At 42.6% G+C, this 21,351-nt stretch overlaps 1 protein-coding gene across 2 annotated transcripts; it reads right to left on the reverse strand.

Annotated features, from left to right (window-relative positions):
• Window positions 1–4,479: 4,479 nt before the first annotated feature.
• Window positions 4,480–17,377, reverse strand: CAPSL (calcyphosine like). 2 transcript variants are annotated; one of them, XM_027745688.2, is made up of 6 exons: window positions 17,342–17,377; window positions 13,408–13,544; window positions 12,054–12,231; window positions 11,221–11,430; window positions 8,375–8,515; window positions 4,480–4,623 (listed from the first exon to the last, which is right to left on the reverse strand). In XM_027745688.2, exons 2-5 carry the CDS (start codon window positions 13,542–13,544, stop codon window positions 8,414–8,416), a joined length of 627 nt encoding a protein of 208 aa, XP_027601489.1. In that variant the 5' UTR covers window positions 17,342–17,377; the 3' UTR covers window positions 4,480–4,623; window positions 8,375–8,413. The 2 variants fall into 2 exon arrangements, with proteins under 2 accessions (XP_027601489.1, XP_039246685.1); XM_039390751.1 differs by lacking the exon at window positions 8,375–8,515.
• Window positions 17,378–21,351: the final 3,974 nt, after the last annotated feature.

Raw genomic sequence — 21,351 nt, forward strand, 5'->3', positions numbered from 1 at the left:
CTCATTTTTTCCTACTTGTCAAGACATTCAAAAAGTCTGGATGCTGTCCCCAGGCTTCAGCTGCAGCTCCTGTTGGGATCAGCAGCAGTGTTGTGAGCTGAGAAGAAACCTGCATCCAGGTTTTGGCAGAGACGGGGCTGCAGTGTCTGAGGTGTCTGCAGACCAGGGAGCTGAAGACCTTGTGTCCTACAGCGCTCCCTCCTCCTGCAGTCGCCGTTAGCGTGAGTGGAAACGCGTCTGGAGCCAAAACCAGTGCTCACTTCGGAATCACGGAGATTTCAAACCTAGCTGAGGCAAACCAGGATGGTCGAGGGGCTGCTGCGAGTAGTGAGGCTGCTCTGAGCCGCCCGAGGGGCTGGTGTTAAGTACAATCTACTGGGAAACCTGCTTTCTGCTCATCCTGTCCTCCTGCGAGAGAGGATTGCTGGAGAAACAGAGTGGGCTGTAATCATAGCAAAAGCCACGGGCAGTGGGCAGCTGCTGACAGTGGCGGGCTGCTCTCGGCATTATCTGTTTTACTGGGGAAAGCTGAGTGTGCTGCTGCTGCTGCTGCTGCTGCTGCTCCCAGTGGGCAGGACAGGAGCTGGAAGGCAAGAATCCCTGAAAGCACTGGTCTTGCTCCTTCTGCCAGCTGCTGACAAGGGAGGCCATGAGCCCAGCTCTGGAATGGCAAAGTTGCTCTGCCCACCCATCTGCACAGGTCTGAGAAGGCACTGTGTAGAAGGAGTTACGTAAAGGCTTTTGTACAGCAGTGTGCACAGGTGGTTTCATCTGCAAAACTTCAGCAGCTTCTATCTGCTTCTGCCAGGAGCTTTATGCCAGGAGGGCAGCAAAATGAATCGGATAACTGAATATATCTTGTGGTCTAGTTTTAAGAATATACGGCAGAGTGTGGGGCTTGCATTAAACTCAGCTTCTTGAAGCAGAAATTTATGCTGCAGGAAACAGTATAAGCCAAACAACAATTCTGTACCATATTACCCCAAAAATTTCCTCTCCAGGACAAAAACACAAAGCCACTAGTAGCACAAAAAGAGCAAAATCAAAATGCAATGAAGCATGCTGCAGAAGTGCCACCTTTCCCAGGGAAACACACCAGAAGAAAAGGCTGTTCCACACCTCTTTGCCCTCAATCCTTGTGTTCTTTTGGGGTGGTCGGATGTTGTCACAGAGATGCTCTGATGGCTCAGGCAGAGGGGAGTTGGGGCAGAGTTTTAGGGGAGTTATAAGGGTGCCTTTTCCCTCTTTTCCTCAGGGCTCTACCAGCAATTTTGGAGCAAGCTGTGGTGCTGCCTGGTGGGGAGGGCAGAACTTATCCCTGTCAAGGCACTGTGCCACGGGGGCAGGCTGGAGCTCAAGGTGCAGGTGAAACCTCTGCCTCTGGGACTGCCCCACAGCCCTGCAGACTCAGATGCTCCTATGGTTTGTGCCATCCTGTTTAGCATCTGTTGCACAATCAGAAAGAAGAAACACTGCTTCAAACATGAAGCACCAACCAAGATCTACAATCTTGATGCTAGCACTAGATATGATGGTGTGCATTGCCACCTATCTCCCAAAATCTGCTGTGTGTGCTGTGCAGCCACAGGCTGGCAGGACAGACTGCATCTCCACCTATCTCCTGCATCTGGTGGGTCTGTAGCCAGCATACAGCAGCCTGCAGATGAACACAGGCATTTCAGCTTCATTTTTGGCTCTCCTCGATTGCAGACAGGGACAGTGAAGTGCTGAAGGATGGTTCTGAAGGGCACTTGCTGTTAGCCCTGATAATCCTTCATGTCTGCTTAAAATCCCTTTAACCTGCCATTAAGCCCTGAAAAGTGCTTCCTTTGAAACTCCAGTGTGTTTGCTCAATGTGTCATTATGGTTGCATGTCTCCCAGGAGAGATTTTCTTACCTAGCAGTTGATGCAATGCCTGTGTTTGTTCCATGAATTTGTACACATATAAATCAAATTACACTTCGTACAGGACAGATTTGTTTTCGACAGCATCTTATTAAGAGTGAAAAATCATGTTACTCCTTCCCAGATTATTAATTTTTCTCCTGGAAACACTATGCCTATTCTGCAGTTACCAGTTTTTATTCAGACTGCTCCAAGAGCAACTCTGTTCCTACAGAAGTGAAAGGAAACTTTGCCACTGACTTCTAAGGAATCTGAAATCAGCCCTTGGAAACGTGGTTCTGTACAAATGTTGAAATGCCTTGTCTGTGAACAATGTTCTTATGCTGAGAAACTTACCCAGTGAGTGATGAGGTCCATGCACAGGCAGACCTGAGGAGCTGGGAACTGCTCTGAGAGCGCCAGGGATACACCACCAGGATGAGGGGGTTTGAGCTCTCCTGGCTCATGTCCTTCAGATCCCCACACAAACCCTGTTAGTCAAGCTCAGAGTAGAGATCTTGTCCTGAAGCACTGGCTTTCCCCAGCACTTTCCCCAGCACTGGCTTTCCCCAGCCACCAAAGGCTCAGCTAAGACTCCCAGTGACAAAGCTTCTGCTGGTTTTAAAAAAGAATAGTTGCTTTATGTACTACTCCTCCTTTCTGAAAATATATATTTTGGGGGGATTAAGTAAAATTGGAAGGTATTAGTAATCAAAGACAAACTGGTTGCAGTTAGTCAGATTAAAACTTCAACTGCACTTGATTAAATATCAGCATGTCAGATCGCTGTGGGGTCTGAAGACATGAGATAGCAAGTCAAAAGGAAATGTTTTTTTTCATTTTGTGATTCCCACAGTCCATCCACAATACTTTCTTTTTATTTGAAAGAGAAGACAGATAGCACAACAGCATGTTGTAAAATCAATTAATAAAAGAGAAATGAATGGATTCTACTGAAGCTGCCAAAACATGTACAGTTCCTATTTGATAGTAAGTTTGTTTTTTATGTATTTGGCACTTCAGCAGCATTGCTGCAAGTAAAGGCTCCTCTTACGATTGATGGCAATCGTAAGGAGAATTTTTCTACCGGCTTCCAGTGTCAGCCAGTATGCAAGTTTCTGGAGGCTTACAGGTCAAAGAAAATAACTGAATTTGCACAGCCTTCCCTAAGGAATTTCAAGCAGCTATTGCTTATACTGAGATCATGATGGGACAAAACAAAACCAGGGCTTGCACAGGATCACTGCAGCAAGCACTCAGGACTTCAGTGTTTGAACTGTTAGCAACCCAGACCAAGTAAGAGTGAGACTTCATCAGAAAGGCTCTTTTGAAAGTCTGGTCTATAACCCTGTACTGCTTTTAGCTGGCTGCCAGCCTGAAATGGAGCAAATGCTGCCATGCACAAGCCAGTTACTCTTTGCTACAGCAGCAGCTTCTCAGTCTGGGAGAGCAGCAAATGACAAGAGAGAAGCAGAAAGTAGAAGAAAAACAGAACTAAAGCAGGGATAATTAGACAGCACAAACACAGAGTGTTCTTTTTGTTTATTTGTTTGGTTTTTAACAGTTTTCTTTGTGTACCATTTCCCCATTGCACCATTGTGCACCATTCCCATGTACACCATTTCAAATCAGTCCAGCAGTTTAATTACCTGGGTAGCCTCATCTCCTCGGACGGTAAGATTGACGGAGAGATAGACAACAGTTAGCAAAGGTATATAGTGCTTTTGGAAAACTCCATAAAAGAGTTTGGCAAAATAAACACTTGAAGAAAAGTCATCATGGCTAGGCTTCGTGAAGGATGATTTGGGAAGGCTCTATCCACTTTTGTTACAAGCACGCTGGTGGCTAATAAGGCCAATACGGGATAGACGTTGAAGAAAAGTACCAAGATCAGTGTTTACAGAGCCATAGTGCTGTTTACTCTCTTATATGGATCTGAATCATGGGTCATCTACCACCACCACCTGCGACTCCTAGAACGCTTCCATCAACGCTGTCTCCGCACAATCCTAAACATCCACTGGTCAGATTATGTAACCAATACATCTGTTCTAGAACAAGCAGCAGTCACAGGTATTGAGGTCATGTTACTGAGAACACAGCTGCGCTGGGCAGGACACGTCTCCAGGATGAAGGACCAACCACCGCCTCCCTAAGATCTTCCTTTATGGTGAACTTGCCACCGGCTGCCGCAAGAGAGGAGCCCCGAAGAAAAGATACAAGGACTCCCTGAAACAACATCTCAGCCTTGGTCACATTGATCAACATAACTGGTCTACTCTGGCCTCCAACCGGGAGGTCTGGAGACACACCATCTATAACGCTGCTGATGCCTTTGAGAAAGCACGCAGGATCTCTCTCGAGGTGAACAGACAACGCAGAAAGAATTGTGCCTTGCAGAATTTATCACCTAAGGAGTCCTTCTGCTGTGCCTTTTGCAACCAGACATGCCTATCTTGTATTGGCCTTTTTAGCCACCAGCGCGCTTGTAACAAACGTGGGTAGAGACCTTTTCCTAATCTTCGTTCATGAAGCCCAGCCATGATTTCCTCACTGTATGGGCAAAGGACAAAAGACAAACCAAGATAGCTTCATTGGTGTGACTATGAAGACAGGTTTCCAATCTTTATTCGGCATCAGAAAAAGAACTGAAAAGCAAAGATATCTCGAGAATTTTCATCTGGTGGACAAGTTACAAGCTCTATACTTCCCAGAAGTCACAGCTTGGTCATAAACCCCTGTAAATATGAAAAAGTAGTAAGCAACTTTCAGTATAGGTATGTACAGACAACAGTTACTAAGCCAGCAAATGTTCCAGGAACATAGAGAAAAAAATACTGTAACACATTTATCCCCTTTAAGAAAAATATTAGTAAAATGATCTCACAGTACAAAAATAAAGGAATCAAAGCAGGGGAAGGCAAGTGGAAATCTATAAGCAGGCCCACAGGGGTTTGAAAAAAAGCACGCAGAGGAAAGATGCCTGCATGTTTAGTTGTGAGTCAGGGAGAAAACAGGGCTTTAAAGAGCATTTTGCAGTTCTGGTCCATGTCTCCCCTTCTTGATTTGTTTCTCCCTTCAGCCTCCCAGCACTGGGAATTCAAATGTTCCCAGGAGAGAGATAAGCAGCTGCTGCATTCCTCAAGGAGCCAAGAGCTACAGGAGCCTACAGTGCTACAGGTGAAAGGGCTATGTGACCCTCTTGGGACAGACTTCCCATTTATAACAGCCTGCCCAAGACTGCAGGAAAAATCCTTGCTTCCAACTTAAGAAAACGGCAAAAATACCTGGACAAAGAAGTCAAAATATGATCGATTATTGTAATTGTGTCATTAAAGGAATTAAAGAAGTGGTCCCTCGGGGGCAAAACACAGCCAAAGCTTTTGATGAAAAGCAAAATAAAGATGAGTCACCATTGGAATGGTTGAAAATACTGAAGAGAAATATACAACAATATTCAGGTATACAACTAGACAGTCGAGCAGGACAAGAATTACTAAAAGTTTGTTTTGTAACTCATTCTTGGCCAGATATTAGGAAGAAATTAGAAAAGATAGAGGATTGGAACGAAAAAGGGTTGAACGAATTGTTGAAAGAAGCTCAAAAGGTGCATGCCCGAAGGGATGAGGAAAGACAGAGAAATAAGATCGAAATAATGGTGGCTACCGTTAAAGAAATGACTAAACAAACACTAGAGCAAGAAGATGACCACTGCCAGAAGTGTTACCAAAATGTGTACTATGAGACAGGTGTCGTAACCACCTTTATGGCACATGAATACGTGAACAAAGCTTGTTACGATAAGAAAGAATTGGAAACCTGCGTAGTAGGTAACAGGCGCTATGGAGTGGCAAAGAATTTAGGGTCAGAAGGAGCACGATTAGGATCATTCTGCCCCATGGGTGAGGCATGGATTTGTTGGGATATCATCAGTGAGTCAGGAGTCCCTGACCTAATAATAGAAGAAATCATCACAGATACCAAACAAAAAACATCTAAAGATCACCTTCTACTGCCACAGTTGAGTGATTTATATTCTGAACTAACAAAAGAGGAGAACAGAGATTTTGAACTCCCCGCAGTGGGGAAGAATTTGTTTGTTCATCTAGCAGAGGAAATTGCTAAAGGGTTAAGAGCGAATCACTGTTTGGTTTGTGGGGGACCTTTAATGGCAGAAGAATGGTCCTGGAGAGGTTTTAGTCTAGATGCTCGAGAGATACTCAAGGGAACTTATACATTCTCTCATAATAAAGCAAATAGGCCAGAAGGGTGGATAGGAAGGGATTGTATATGGAGAACAGGAACTCATTTTGTACATCCAGTTGGGGAAACCCCGTGCAAGCAAACTCTAAAGACTAACTTCACTCACAGTATTTTCCACAAGCCCCAACTGACTATTGGTCAAGAAAAAGAAGCCCAGCTGTGAGTGGGATGTAAACCAGAAACTCTACCAATGCAACAAAACCAAAATAAACCCTTTTTCCAGAATAAAAGAAATATCGAAATTTTGGGACAACATTGATAACATGTCCAAAAATTTTTGGAAGGCATCCAATGGGCTCTTTTGGATTTGTGGAAAAAGAGCATACACAATCTTACCAGAAAATTGGAAAGGCTGCTGTGCCATAGGAATTATTTTGCCTGGATTTTGCCGCTTTCTACTACCCTTAGAAAGCAGGGACAAATTAGGAGTCCTGTTATACGACTCCCTTAACCGAGAAAAAAGACAAATTAAAGAGAAAATACCCTATATCAAGATTAAGGGATACTCAATAGGAGGAACCCAAAAATGAGGAGAGCAGGAGTGGCCTCCTGAGAGAATTACTGATTATTATGGACCAGCTCCATGGGCACAGGATGAGACATGGGGTTATCGTACACCTATTTATATGCTCAATCGAATCATATGGCTACAAACTGTAGTTGCAATAGTCATATATCAGACTGCAAGGGGGTTAGAATTAATAGGCAAACAACAGTGTCAAAGCAGAGCAGCCATATACCAAAACAGATTAGCCCTAGACTATCTTTTAGCAGAAGAAGGAGAAGTCTGTGGACAATTTAACACCTCAGACTGCTGTTTACAAATTTATGATAATTATGAAGCCGTAATGGAAATAGCCTCCAACATCCAGAAAATAGCCCATGTACCAGTACCAAAAATGGAATTCCATAGTAGATGGAGGGTGGTGGACTAACTTATTCAGAGGGGCATGGCGGAAGCAAGTGGGGTTTTTCTCATTATGTGCTATCTCTGGATTATTGTTTCTACCCTGTCTAACCTCATGTTTTATGAGATTAATTTCTAGTGTTGTCCAAGGAATGCAATTAACTGCCATGCCAGTGGATCCAAAGACCACTACAATCAGAGGCCTGGGAATCCAAAAAATCATGATCTTGCAGCTGGCCCCCAAGCAGACTAAAGACATGGAAAAGGTGCAGAAAGCATTACTTGAGTTGGAACTTACCAAACAAACGGAAAGAATGGATGAAGCACAAGATATATTACCGAGTGGGAACAGACTCGAAAGGTCCAGAGACAGTTGACGTAGAAGACATAATAAAACCATGAATAAAGAGAAAAAGGGGGGATTATGAGAAATAAATAATCTGGTTTTATTATAAGCAAAATGAATTTAGTGGAAAACAGAAGGGGGTGGGATTTTCTTTTCTTTCATTTAGTTCCAAGGGTTTTTTAGGTGTATCATGAAAGCTGTAAGGTGGAAGGTCCTGTCTGGGCCTGACACCAGGGAAACTTTGTGGCCGGTAATAGGGAAAAGTATAAAAATAAACATGTACTCACGGCCACGTGGACGGCCTTTGTGTGCAGAGAGATCCCCCCGTACAATGTACGGGGAGGGTATGTCACAAGTCAATCAAGAGGGAGGGTAACACCCCCTCCTGAGTCCGAAAAATTACCTTTTAAGGTAAAATACCTGACACCTACTGAATATGTAACAGCTTCTCTAACCAAGAGAATACAAAAAGACCCGTTTTTCAAATGGTGGTGTGCTTTCCAGACCCATGTGACTTAGGATTGCACCCAGCGCTACAATAAAGAACTTGTAATTTTCCTTGTCCAGCAGGTATTTTTGCTGTTTTCTTAAACTAGAAGGAAGGATTTTTCCTGCAAGACCACCACACTTCCAGAATATTTTGGTTTTCTCCTCTTGTCAAAGAGAGCTGTATCTAACACTGGAGGAGGGGATATATTCAGGAGCCTCAGGGACCTACTGCAGATGTCTGAAAAGAAAGGAGCAGCTCATCTGAGAAAAGACATGCCAGGATGTAGGGAGAAAAGGGACAGATGTGCGGGGTGGCTGGATGCCAGATCTGCTCTCTGATTATTCTCCAATCCCCTGAAGCTGAGCCTACTGAAGCATCTGGGAATTAATTCTGCAGATTGACTGTAATTGGCATAGTTACTGAAAACTGTTGTTATGGAACATGAGAGTGTTGTTGTGCATACACTTAATCAAAGAAACCTACTGAAGGTGGAAGTCAAGTTTTGTTTCTTTAACCATATTATCAGAGTTTCCAAGCAGTCTTCATCATGACGATAAAGTAGATATCCGAATCAATTGAAGCGCTGACTCCTGCATAGTAGTTCATGAATTCTTCTGTTGTGACCTGAGACAGAGAGATTTAAAATAGGAAAACAAATATTTTCTTTTAATGCTATAAGTCAAAACCACACATGGAGGTGTTTCTTTAGGAAACAGAACATCTGCTATTTTGTGTTGTTGTTAACAAAAAGGAATCAAACAGGAGGCAAAAAAGACACAGAAAAATTGCTTAAGTTCACTTCTTTCCTAGACACAAGCTCTTGTCCTACAGAACACTTGGATGGACATGAAACATGTGAAGTTCACTAACATTACCAGGAACTAAAGTTAAAATCACTGTTGCCTAAGAAGACAGATGTTTTAAAGTACTTTTTTCCAGGGACGATATGATCTGATACTTTGCGTTACTATTAATAAAGGTGGATGGGGTTTCTGATACAATCCAGAGACAACTCAGAACTTTATATCTACCCATAGAGAGAAAATATCATTGCTCTAAACAAGTCTTACTTAATGAAGTAATTACTTTTTCAAATACCTAAGGGTTTTGAATATCTTTCACAGGTATTGTGAGGTGGAATCATTTTAAAATGACCATTACAAAAAATAAGGATAAAATTAGCAGATGAACAGTGCATGTCTCTCGCGATGTCTTAACTCTTGAACCATGTAGGTCATTCTTTGAATCAACAACACATAGAAAAATAAAAACAATTAAAAAGGCATTACGTTATTAAAGAGGGTACAAAGGAGGGCCATGAGGATGGTGAATGGCCTTGAGGGAAAGCCTTGTGAGGAGCAGCTGAGGTCACTCAGTTTGTTCTCAGCCTGTAGAAGAGGAAACTGAGGAGAAATCTCATGGCAGTCTACAACATCCTCACGAAGGTAAGCAGAGGGGCAGGTCCTGATCTCTTCACTCTGTGGTGACCAGTGACAGGACTTGAGGAAATGCCCTGAAGCTGAGTCAGGGAGGTTTAGGCTGGATATCAAGAAAAGTTTCTTCACCCAGAGGGTGGTTGGGCACTGGAACAGGCTCCCCAGGGAAGTGGTCACAGCACAAGCCTGACAGAATTCAAGAAGTGTTTGGACAACACTCTCAGGCACATGGTGGGATTCTTGAGCTGTCATGCACAGAGCCAGGAGTTGGACTCAATGATCTTGATGGATCTCTTCCAACTCAGCATATTCTATGAACCTATGATATTTACTCTGATTGCATTGTGTGCTTGAGAGCTAAGTAAAACATGACAATAGGGAGAAGGGATCACTATAGACTGTCCTACCATCATGAACTGATTACAAAGCCTTGCTGACCCTGCCTATTTCAGAGGGACCCCATGAGATCACAGTGAAGAGGACCTTTTTAGCAATTGCTTTACCTTGAGGCATTTCTGTTAAAAATATTTTAGGTATTCAGTATCATTAGTGTCTTCTGATTCAGGCACAGGAAAGCCACAGTTAGTTCTCAGAAGAAACAGCAATCAGGTGAACTAACGTCAAGATTGCTGAACAAGAGGTGGGTGCTCAGCAAAACAAGGCACTGAACACATCAAGGATCACTTTGGAGATTCATTTAATGTGTTCCTGGATGACCTCAGCACAAAAAGTAGGAACCTTTTGTTTGAGATTTGTTAGATATCACCACTGTTGTAGAGAAGGAAGGGGACAGCTGGCCCAAAACTAGTAGCTCCAAGGATGACACAACAGCATAAGGGATGAAATTCAGTTCTATTAAGTGCAAAGTCATGCCAAAGGAAAATAAAATCCATTACCTCTCTACAAATGAGAGCCTGGGTGTTAGAAGCAGAGCAAGTGAAGGATTTGGGTATAGTAGCCATCCACTAGACAGGTAGAAGTCATCAGTGTAATGCAGGCATGAACACACAGGTGCAGCCTCAAGAGTGGAAAGTGTTAAAGATGTTCCACAAAGCACTAATAAAACCTTACCCAGTTTGGTATTATTAACTGTTCAGACTGAGAATATTACCATGTGAACCATGGAGATCCAGCATTAAGGTGAGTCAAAAGGAGTTTACAGGCACAGAACAAGGGGAAACAGAGCAGGCTTGTGTCATGGTTTGAGAGCTCCAAAATCCAATTCCCTAGTCCATTTTGTAACTTCAGGGGGGGGAAACTGTTTCCCCTCAACACAGCTTGTCTCAGAGATGGTTGCAAAGCAGATGCACAAGAAGTCCATCCCAAAATTGCCCAGGCTTTGCACCTGCACCAGAGAGCTTAGGCAGAGGGCAGGAAGAGCTTGCAGTTCTGCCCCAGCTCATGGCTCCTCAGGGCACACAGCTGGTGGCAGCACCCCCAACTCCATCCTCCCTCCAACTCTCTGTAGATAAATCTATCTGTATTATGGACAGATTTCTGAGTCAAATGTCTGAGTAATCACACTGGAGAAGAACTAACTGTAAAGTATTTAACATATTAAGGAAACTGCTTTTGAACTGAGTTCTAGTATTTGTTCTCCTAAGAAGTGAAAAATCCTCCAATTCATGTGGATCTTGAAAATCAGCATCCTTTAGCATGAAGGTTACAAGCCTGGTAATGTAATCTCTTGTACCTCCTGCAGAGCCCCTTTGCCTCAGATTGTGCAAGCAAACTGTACCAGCAGTGCTATGCACACACTATGCATCTACTTTATTTTTCCATATAAATGTGATGCAAATGCGTGGTACTGCAATCACTTGTACATTTAATAATATAAGTCAAGTGCTGAGTCAGATGGTGATTTCATGGCTTGACATTAGGTGTTTTACTTACCTTCCCATCTTTGTCATAGGGTGAATCAAAATTATCCAGAAAGGCTCTAAAAACTTGTTCTTCTGTCCAGTCTCCATTTAAATATTTGGGATGGTGTTTTGGATTGTATACCTCTCGTAAGTCTTCGATTGTTATGACACCATCTCCGGTCTTATCTAATTTTTGAAATGCTTGCATTATTATTTCTTTCCTTGCATTCGACATGGGAGGCTGTAAGGAAATATTAACAGAATCATTTTATTTCTGCCAACTACTTGCCAAATTCAAGTACCTGCTGTTGTTAGCAGTAAAACTATTTCGAGGTGCATGGCTGACAGTCTACACTGTCCATGAGCTAGAAAGGACAATATATCACCATAAAAAAGCAATGTAATTGAGACTATTCAGTGCCAACCAGTACAATAGTAAATGGACAATAAGAGAGAAAATAGAACACTTTCCTGTTCCACCCATTTTATACATTTCTAACAAGAAATTACTAATTACTCTAAACACTAATATTTTCTATCTTAATTGTTTAGACTTCATCAGAGCAAAGAGACTCCAATCAAAATCAGCCACGGCATGGTGGACTAAAGAGAGTCTCCCCTGGATTAGTTCATGTTATAAAGAGATGCACCATAAAATGACGCACAAAGAAGTGAGATTAATGAGCTGAACGACATAGGTACTCAGATTACAACACAGGAATTTAGGTAACTTAATCAAGGCTGCAATTCATCGAAAAAAATCACAACCATTTATTTGCAAATATTCTATTCTATCTTGTTCTGTTCTGTTCTGCAGTATTTTTCTCCATTTAATGCAGTATTAACAAAAATTTCCAGACTTACTCTCAGTGTAACAAGAAATTCATCAAAGTCAATTGTTCCATTGCCATTTTTATCAAATATATGGAAAAGCTTTTGTGCTTCTTCCTTGTCGAGTGTGATCGCGTACACATTTAATCCCCTTATAAATTCTTCGAAATCAAGGGTTCTGCTATTCTCGACATCCATCATTCGAAATACTCTGCAGGAAACATGACATTTGAGGAAAATGCACAGGAAAACATGGAGAATGCTGCAGTGGTTTAACACAGTGCTGGAGCACAGGGTCACTTTATTGAGGTAACATTGTTCAGTCTTCTGATGGGGGGTGGGGGGAAAGGAATAAAACCCCCAACCAACAAAACCCTCCACAGTTATAGGCAGCAGAGATAACTGGTTTCTATTGGGTGCCTGACTATGACACATCTGAAGGTAAATGAGGGGAAGGCTGCCATGGTCCTCCTGTTTATTATAGCCCTCTGCCTTTGGCAAGTTGGGCATTTAGATGAAGTTCCAGTTGGTCACCACCTGGATCCCTTTGTGGTTTATAGGGCCTGTGAGGGGTTTCAAGGTGTGATGCACCCCTTTCCCAGGACCGAGGTGCAAAAGGAGTCTAGGTGCCTCCCACAAACTACACAGACCATTACACAGACCATTACACACAAGGGAATCACATCTGAAAGAAAAGAAGCATAAAATCCCCTGTAGTGAGATACTTAAATTAATTTTCAAAAACTATCATGGCTGGGCTTCGCGAACGAAGATTTGGGAAGGCTCTATCCACATTTGTTGCAGGCACGCTGGTGGCTTATGAGGCCAATATGTGACAGACATGTCCAATTGCAAAAGGCACAGCAGAAAGACTCCTTAGATGGTATATTCTGCAATACACGGTTCTTTCTGCGTTGCCTTTTCTCCTCGAGAGTGATCCTGCGTGTGTTCTCAAAGGAGACAGCTGCGTTATAGATGGTGTGTCTCCAGGCCTCCCGATTGGAGGCCAGAATAGACCAGTTATGGTGATCAATGTGGCCAAGGCTGAGGTGTTGTTTCAGGGAGTCCTTGTATCTTTTCTTCGGGGCTCCTCTCATGTGGCAACACCAAAGAGAGATATGTGTCTTAAGCTTCCCTTCTCTCCCTGGCAGGAGTTGTTCTGGGTCTCACAGGAGCATCTTCCCATGAGAGATTCACACCGCTCATCCCTTCAATGGGCAAGCAGGCCAGTCCTGTGGCCCAAAACACATGGGCCCCGAGGCCAGGTTGTAAGTTGTGGCGTTTGCATTGGAACCAGGAAACTCAAATTTTGGTCCCTGTTAAGCCTGTGAGCCTCTTGCAGCTAAAACTATTAGGCTGAATAATGGATTTGACTTCTTAGACTCACTTTCCAAGTCCTTTGATGCCAGCAGATCCCCTCGCTAAACACAACAATCGCAGCTTTTCGACTGGGTCAGTAGCTCCCAACAGGCTTCTTTTAGCCTGTATTACCATGTCTCGGTCATGTCTTGCTGTGCCCGACATCTGAAAGACAAAAGCAGTCTTGTGACATGGATTCACATTCAGGCATAGGGCTGAAACCTGCCTTAGAATATGGAGCATCCCAAGTCCCTCACCTGCAAGGTCTGGTGGCAATTCTTTCATGACAACTCATTTTGACTCTCTATTTCCTTGCCCTTTTATCCTTCTATCAGAAAGGAAATTGCCAGTATAGGTCATGAACCATGAAAGGAAAGCTCAGTCAACCATCCTGTGATTAGATAGGAATGCCTGGGTAAGAATTTTCTGCCTAAAATGTGAAAATACAGTGAAAACCAGTGGATGAAGCCAAGAGAGTGAGGTTGCCTCCACATTCCCTGCACTCCTGCCAAGCCTCTCCTCCACCTGGAGAGGTTTGCAATTAGCATTTGACCACAGGAATACAAAAATTATCCTGGGTGAGGACCTTTGCCTTAGATTTGCTTTTGTTCCACTAAGTCCCTAATTCTCCAGAGCAGAGCTTTCTCCCATGGCATGTCTGAGCAACAGCAATCACCTGCAGATGACACCTCCTGCTTTTTTAACACAACTGCAGAATAAATTAGTACCTTAAACTTGCACAGCATTTAGAACTTCGGGGCTTCAGACTCTGCCAAGTCACACAAGCCTTCCAGCTTCCCTCAGAGGAATAAAGGGAGAAAACCAGCCTGTGAAATCTGCAGTGCTGCAATAGCACCACCAAGAGGAGCATGCCCGGGCTGGCAGAGGGTCACCCCTTCTCCCACAGGCACTATTTTTGCCTAGTGCTAAAAAAAAACAGGGCTGTCCATGCCCATAACCGATATTTTAGGACCACATGAAATCCTGGCCCCTGGGCACATGCTCAGGGTCAAGACTGCCACTTGCTGAGGCAGTGCTGCGATGAGGAGATGGGCAGCCCTGTGAGGCATTAGTGCACGTGGCACTTCCAATCCCATTGTCATTGCATGTACAGAAGTGTGAATTGAAATAGTCAGAGAAAACTTATGAGAAACATGGAATCAAACTGTTTCATCTTAACTACTCTGCTCCTGTCTGCAGAGCATTGGCTATGACTGCTGGTCATGTCACATATGCTGAATTTTATAACCCTTCAGATGACTGCAGTTGAGCTTGGAAAAACAGAAAAATAAAATGGTTTTGTACACCCCAGTTGGTTTGAGTAATAGATGATTGTACAAGTCTAGAGAGGTAGAATAGAGACCATTTTGGCCTTTGGTTTAGACAGAACAAGCAAAGTTCTTCTGGGAACTCATTAACCAGTGACCAGAAAGACCTTACAGCTGCATGAGATCAGCAGCCAAAAATGTTTTCTGTAAACAATGACCTGTCCTTAAGGGGAAATTTTTAGCTGGAAAGAATATAAAATACAGTGAGGTTACATAAACACAGTGCGAACTATATCTCCATTATATAATTATCCACTATAGCTTATATATAATATATAACAACTATACTTCAATACACAGAGTGCATAATGCATGCATAGCACTGTGCAGTATGCCTCCACACTATGTTATGTATTTATATGAGGACATAATTTGTCTCCACTGCACGCTGCAAAAATCTACACAAACACACACCATGAAAAAAGTGTAACATTTCATTGCCTCGGGTTCAGTGGAACCATTTCCAGCATACTGCAAACAATCATTGCAGCGAGATTCATGAATTGAGACTAGGGAGGGATAATCTGATTTGATATCTATTATGATCTCCTGTGCCACAATAAAAGGCACTGAAACTGGCCAATCCTCTGTTATCTCTGCAGTAAGCAAAAAGTTTGCTTCTACATCTACAAGCATTTCTGGTTGAGAACTCACCATCTCCAGGCCAAGTTGCTCTAGTATTGAACCATTTTCCTTTTAAAAGGTGTTTTTTGTTTCTAGTGAATTTCCCCCATCATTAGCTACTGCTTTACTTTTTTTTTACAAGGTTAAAGAGTTACCTATTAAAAATTTGTCCAGATGCAAGGTCCCTTTTAAATCCATTTTGGCTAAATAATTAGGCAAAGCTCAGGTTTCCTGATACAAAACGAATTTCCAGATGTCAGATAATTCTGCAATTATGCTTGAACTATTCAAATTTTTTTTGCAGTACTCCTTCTGAAGTGGGTCAGAGCACTCCAATAATATCACTGATGCCATAAGTATAGGTATTCCCACTTCCCTTCCCCCGCGTATCATGGTTAGAAACGCTAATAATAAATATTTCTGCTGCTCTTTGCAAATCTGCATTCTCTATAATGTTCAGTAACAAAATCACCACCAACAAATACACACTATATAAACCATATACAAACTATACCAACAAATGCTATACAAAACGCAGCAATTAAATTCTGTTTGCAAAGTAATTGCACTTACACTTTACCTTAAAGCACCTTAAAATGACCTGGCTTTCTGTGTCACACAGTGGTATCTGTTTGAGAAGCCTTTCTACACATCCAGTAAATACAGAAAACCAGTTAAATACAAACCCTGCAGCACACAAGCCTGGTCCACAGAAACACTTTTGCCACTTTCCTATTTCTGTTGGCTGCTGGTTTAAGCTAGAGATAAACCCTTCTTAGGCCATATTGAAAAAACCAGATTCCAGATCAGTGCAAGGAAGGAGGAATCACATGCTCTTTCCTCTCATTTTGCGTTTGCCCCTTTTTGGATAATGTGAAGTAATTAAAGATGCAATCAGGGTTTGCTGAATATAACAATTCTCTGTACACCGTACAAATGTGTTACATATTAAACCCATTAATAAAATAAGAACAGCTCATAACCATAATTGTGCATGGTTTTAATTCTTATATCTTACCCAAGATTATCAGACATCTCCCTCAGTAAAATTAACCATCAGTGTTTATTTTAATTTTGAATGCTAGAGAGTTTTGTTTTGCTTAACAGCCTGGGCTATGAGCAATTACAATAGCACACATTGTCAGCATTGTTTGTTTCTATGGGCAATGTTGTGTTGTGCATGCTAAACAGAAATTATTGCATGTATTCTGAACAAATGCAAACCCTTAAATTTTGGGTTGAGTTTTTCCAGCAAAACCTTGGGCCATTCAGCAACCAGGTCCTTTTACATTCCTCTGTGCCAGAGGATTAAACCTGGAAAGAGTCAGATTCAGTCTAAACTCTGCATCATTTGTTTAAACGTTATCCCTCAGCTGAGCCCAAAAGCCTCCTATGAAATCCTGGAAAACGCTGCAGCATGACAGGCAGAGTCCGCATACTTGCCTATGGATTACCCGAGCCTCCAGAAAGCCCCTGTCCTGGCCAAAGACACTAGTAGCACACCACCTACCCCAATGTACAAGCTCTTACGATCTGAGACTAGATTAAGTGGCCTAAACCAATTGCACATATTTGGTTTACTCCTTATAATTCCATTAAATTATTAAGAGCATGAAAACTACAGGAGTATTTGACAATCATCTAAACACCTCTTTAAAAATCTGGCTTACCACCCCCACTTGAGCTACCCTGTAGCAGCTTCCCGTCTCTCACTTCATCATCCCCAACCTTCTGGCAGGTTAATATTACTGCTCTTGCTATTTTGCAGATAGATAGATAGATAGATAGATAGATAGATAGCATATATATATGAATATAAAATGATATATTAAAATATGTAATTTTATTAAAATATAAAATACACAATATTAAGATATATTCTACTATAAAATTATATATAATAATACATAATTTTAATATATATAATTATATATATTTTAGAAACCTGCTTTTGGTTGAGCGGAGAAACTTATTGCAAGGTAACAAACAGGAGAAAAAAAAGTCCTCTACCTGCAATGTTATCCTGAAAGCGAGGTTTTACCAAGGACTGTGGAGGTGTTCAGAGCACCGGGATGGTGTAGTGCCCCACCTGCTTCTCTGCAGCCTCCCTGCAAAGCTTACTTATAGATCTCGTTCTACTTGTTTACACACCCGGCTGCTTTGGCCCCCCCTTTTTGGGAGGCCTGGAGTTTACCCGATAATCTCCAAGGTGACACTGGAGGCTGCAGTGGCCCAATCTGCAATTATACTACTTCCCTGTGCGATTGCTGTGGGCCTTTGAGACTCGTTTTGTTTTATCTCTTTTAAAAATAATGCCCCACTTCTCATCTCTGCCCATGTAGGGGCAGATGGGGATGTGGGAGAGTAGGAAACACCTCGTGCCCCCCCCGCACTGAGATAGAAGGCCAGGTGTGATTGTGGGATGGTGCTGCGTTGCCATGCTGGCCTTGGTTATGTTTTGAGAACATGTTTCCCTACCTTCATAGTTGACAGGGTTGAAAAAAACTCGCTGGCGCAATCTTGCACTCAAAACCTAATAGGAGAATTTAAGTAAAAGACTGTCTACTGTATTTCACAAAAAACAACTCGCCAGCGTATATATTTTTCCTACTGATTAATTGCCACTTTGTAGACCCACTGGTGGTTAGAACCTCTGGGGAAACACTGGGCTTGTGTTCATTTGCAGCAAGAAGAAAACTGAAAAGGTTAAACACCCATATGATGAGGAAAAATTTTTCTCTGCCTAGACACAGCTATTAGCAACTCTGTCTACAGAAGGTCACAAACATTGTTAGTGAGGCAATGTAACACTTGGTAAGGAATCAGGGTGTTGATAGACTCCTTAGGTGTAAGAAATAGCCTGTGTCATGTCCTGTCGGGCAGCAGCAAGATAAACACAGAGGACCAAAGCTGATGGCAATAGCAGCACCTACAAGTTAGTGTAAGAGCAGATGGAAAATGTGCTGGAGGGTAGGAGGGTTCTGCAGAGGGACCTGGACAGGCTGGATAGATGGGCTGAATCCAGTGGTATGATGTTTAACAAGGCCAAGTGCTGGGTCCTGCACTTGGCCACAACAACCCCCTGCAGCCTCATGGACTGAGCACAGAGTGGCTGGAGAGCAGCCAGGCAGAAAGGGACCTGGGAGTGCTGATTGACAAGAAGTTGAACATGAGCCAGCAGTGTGCCCAGGTGGCCAAGAAGCCAATGGCATCCTGGCCTGGATCAGGAACAGTGTGGCCAGCAGGACCACGGAAGTGATTCTTGCCCTGTACTCAGTGCTGGTGAGGCCACACCTCAAGTACTGTGTCTGGTTCTGGGCCCCTCCGTTCAGGAAGGATATTGAGGTGCTGGAGCACCTCAATATTGAGGTCCAGAGAAGATCAACGAGGCTGGTGAAGGGACTCAAGCACACGTCCTATAAGGAGAGGTTGAGAGAGCTGGAGTTGTTTAGCCTGGAGAAGAGGAGGCTCAGGGGAGACCTCATCACTCTCTACAACTACCTGAAAGGATGTTGTAGCCAGGTGGGGATTGGTCTCTTCTCCCAGGCAACCAGCAGTAGGACAAGAGGACACAGTCTTAAGCTGTGCCACGGGAGGTTTAGGTTAGACATTAGAAAGAAATTCTTTACAGAGAGAGTGATCAGACATTGGAATGGGCTGCCCAGGGAGGTGGTGGATTCACCATCCCTGGAGTATTTAAGAAGAGATTGGATGTGGCAATTAGTGCCATGGTCTAGTTGACAAGATCAAAAGTTGGACTTGATGATTTCAGAGGTCTTTTCCAACCTAGTTGACTCTGTGATTCTGTAAAATAGAGGCAAAACCCAGTTCTGCAATGGATAAAACACTAAGCAAGAATGAAAAAGTGCATTGTTTCCTGGCAAAAGCAGAAAATTGTTTCAAGCAATTGCTAGAGTAGTACCACTTGCACCCTGGCAGGCTGCCTATCTTTCATCGACAGGTACTTCCTGGTACTAAACCGAAGCTTGTGCAAGACTTAAAATATGCTTTTATATCTCTAATCTGGCAGCTGATGGCACATTAATGCACAAGCAGGAAACAATGTTTATTTGATCATTTACTGATTCAGAAATACTGACCTTGTGAAAATGTTAAATCCCTCTGTCTACTAGCTTTGTTTTGGGAATTGATCTTCAGAGACCTCCTGGGAATACAGAAGAGATAAGGGCCTAGAAATATTATTTGGGCTGCTGGCATGGGAAGAGCAGCTCCTGCTGCCTGCCCACACACTTTGCAGAGGCACTGGGGCCTGGAGAAATGGTTTCCATTGAACAAGTCAGTCCTTGAAATTCAGCATTCCACTTCAGTAAAGAAATTCCTCAGATGCAGAATTTGCATTGACTTTCTGTCCTAGTTAGGACATCTGAGACCAGTTCATCATGGTATGGGTGTAACCCAAAACTGTGTATTCTATAGCCTTCCATGCCATTTCCCAGAAACTGTTAGCAGTAGAGGCCTGCGAGATAGGAAGATGTTCCTGTCCTCATACCCTTTTATGGAATTCCCCACTCTGAGGGAAGGACTGAGCATTCCTGCCTGAACTGGAGAATATATAAACTTGGAGTTTTGGAACCTTTTTACCACTTGTGGGATCCAGAGGAAGACTGCAGCTCACCGCTCTCAACCAGACTGAGACCACCATCCTCAACTGGACTGCAATCACCACTTTTGACCAGACTGCAATCACCACTCTTGACCAGACTGCAACAGCACTCTCACCAACAGGTTTTCCCCTCACCTTTTCCTTTGGACTCAGGGAGCCCAAAGAACACCACTCTGTTCATGCCCCAGGGTGCTGGGTTATATATTTGGGTTTTGTGGGTTAAAACCAATTGTTTGTCTGTATAATTGTACTTATTGTATTATTTTATTAAATTGTTATTCTGATTTATAATCTCTCTTTTGAGTTGAGTTCATTTCCCCTGCTGGTTTACCTTTAAACCAGCACACTTTCAAAAGGGTGCATGTAGATTAGAACAACAAGGATGGGCTCTTGAAAGCAAAAAAATAAGTGAATTTAACATGTGGATACTCAGCAGCCTTCTGCTGCCTTTTCTGCCTTCTGCCAGTGAGCCAAGGCATATACAGACACACATAGGATGTTAATCCCCCTTCCACATGCCCCTCTGAAAACTGGACTGTACCATGTCTGAGCTGGTTAATGAGTTACCAGTTTGAAAAATTATTAATATGCTTTCAGGTGTCTCAGATTGCATCAGGCTGTGATGAAGCTTATTTTATTGTACCTGCTCCATTACTGTGTATAAAGCTGTAAGCAGAGTTCAGTGAATTCAAAATTTATCATAAAGGAGACAGATATTTCATCAGAACTCTGGAATTTTTCCTCACCATTTTCTAACTAGCTCTGAATACATACGTGTTTGATTTTTGGTTTTGCCTGAACACCCTGAACTGTCTGCTGAGTTTGTGGTTCAGCAGTGGACAGAATCTACTAAGAAAAACATACTATGAGGTCTAACATGATCTACAAATTCATGACAGAGATTGAGAACTTGTCAACTCAAGTTTCCAAAAGTTCAGATTTCATGTTGAATTTAGGCAGGAGGGAAGGTATAAGAAATGCCTTAGAAGCATTATAAGAAGTGTCTCAAAAAAAAGAGGCATTGAGTGTTTTGCTATATTTAGTTTTCATGTGATAGCACTGTTTATTAATGTGTTGCCTGTGACCTTCATTGTGGAGAAGCTCCCCAGCTGTGAGAAGTGAACACATCTGCTTGTCTTTGGTAGGGAAATCGACATGGTTGTTAGTGTTCAACACAACTAAATTAGTAGGTTAAAAAAAGTAGCAAGCATGAACTCTCAGAACACTATGCACCAAAGAAGACTAATTTTACAGGATAAACCTTCAGGTTTTTTTCCTGCCATTAAAATTAAGAAAGTTTCATATACACTAAAAAAGAAACCCTCGTGGTAAGTACATTGTAAAGGGAAAAGTATTCTGATTTTAAATCAAGATATAATCCAATTAAGTCACAAAA

The sequence above is a fragment of the Pipra filicauda genome, unplaced genomic scaffold (assembly GCF_003945595.2).
Source record: "Pipra filicauda isolate LSUMZ 115617 unplaced genomic scaffold, ASM394559v2 scaffold86_size2582843_pilon, whole genome shotgun sequence".
Taxonomy (NCBI): domain Eukaryota; kingdom Metazoa; phylum Chordata; class Aves; order Passeriformes; family Pipridae; genus Pipra; species Pipra filicauda.

Bases quoted from the DNA above. Each gene is read 5' to 3' on its own strand.
- CAPSL (XM_027745688.2), bottom strand. From the start codon at position 13,544: ATGTCGGGCACAGCAAGACATGACCGAGACATGGTAATACAGGCTAAA. The intron at 11,431-12,053 runs GTAAGTCTGGAA...ATTTCCTTACAG, and splicing joins AATTTCTTGTTACACTGAGA to CCTCCCATGTCGAATGCAAG. The intron at 8,516-11,220 runs GTAAGTAAAACA...TCTCTGTCTCAG, and splicing joins CCTATGACAAAGATGGGAAG to GTCACAACAGAAGAATTCAT.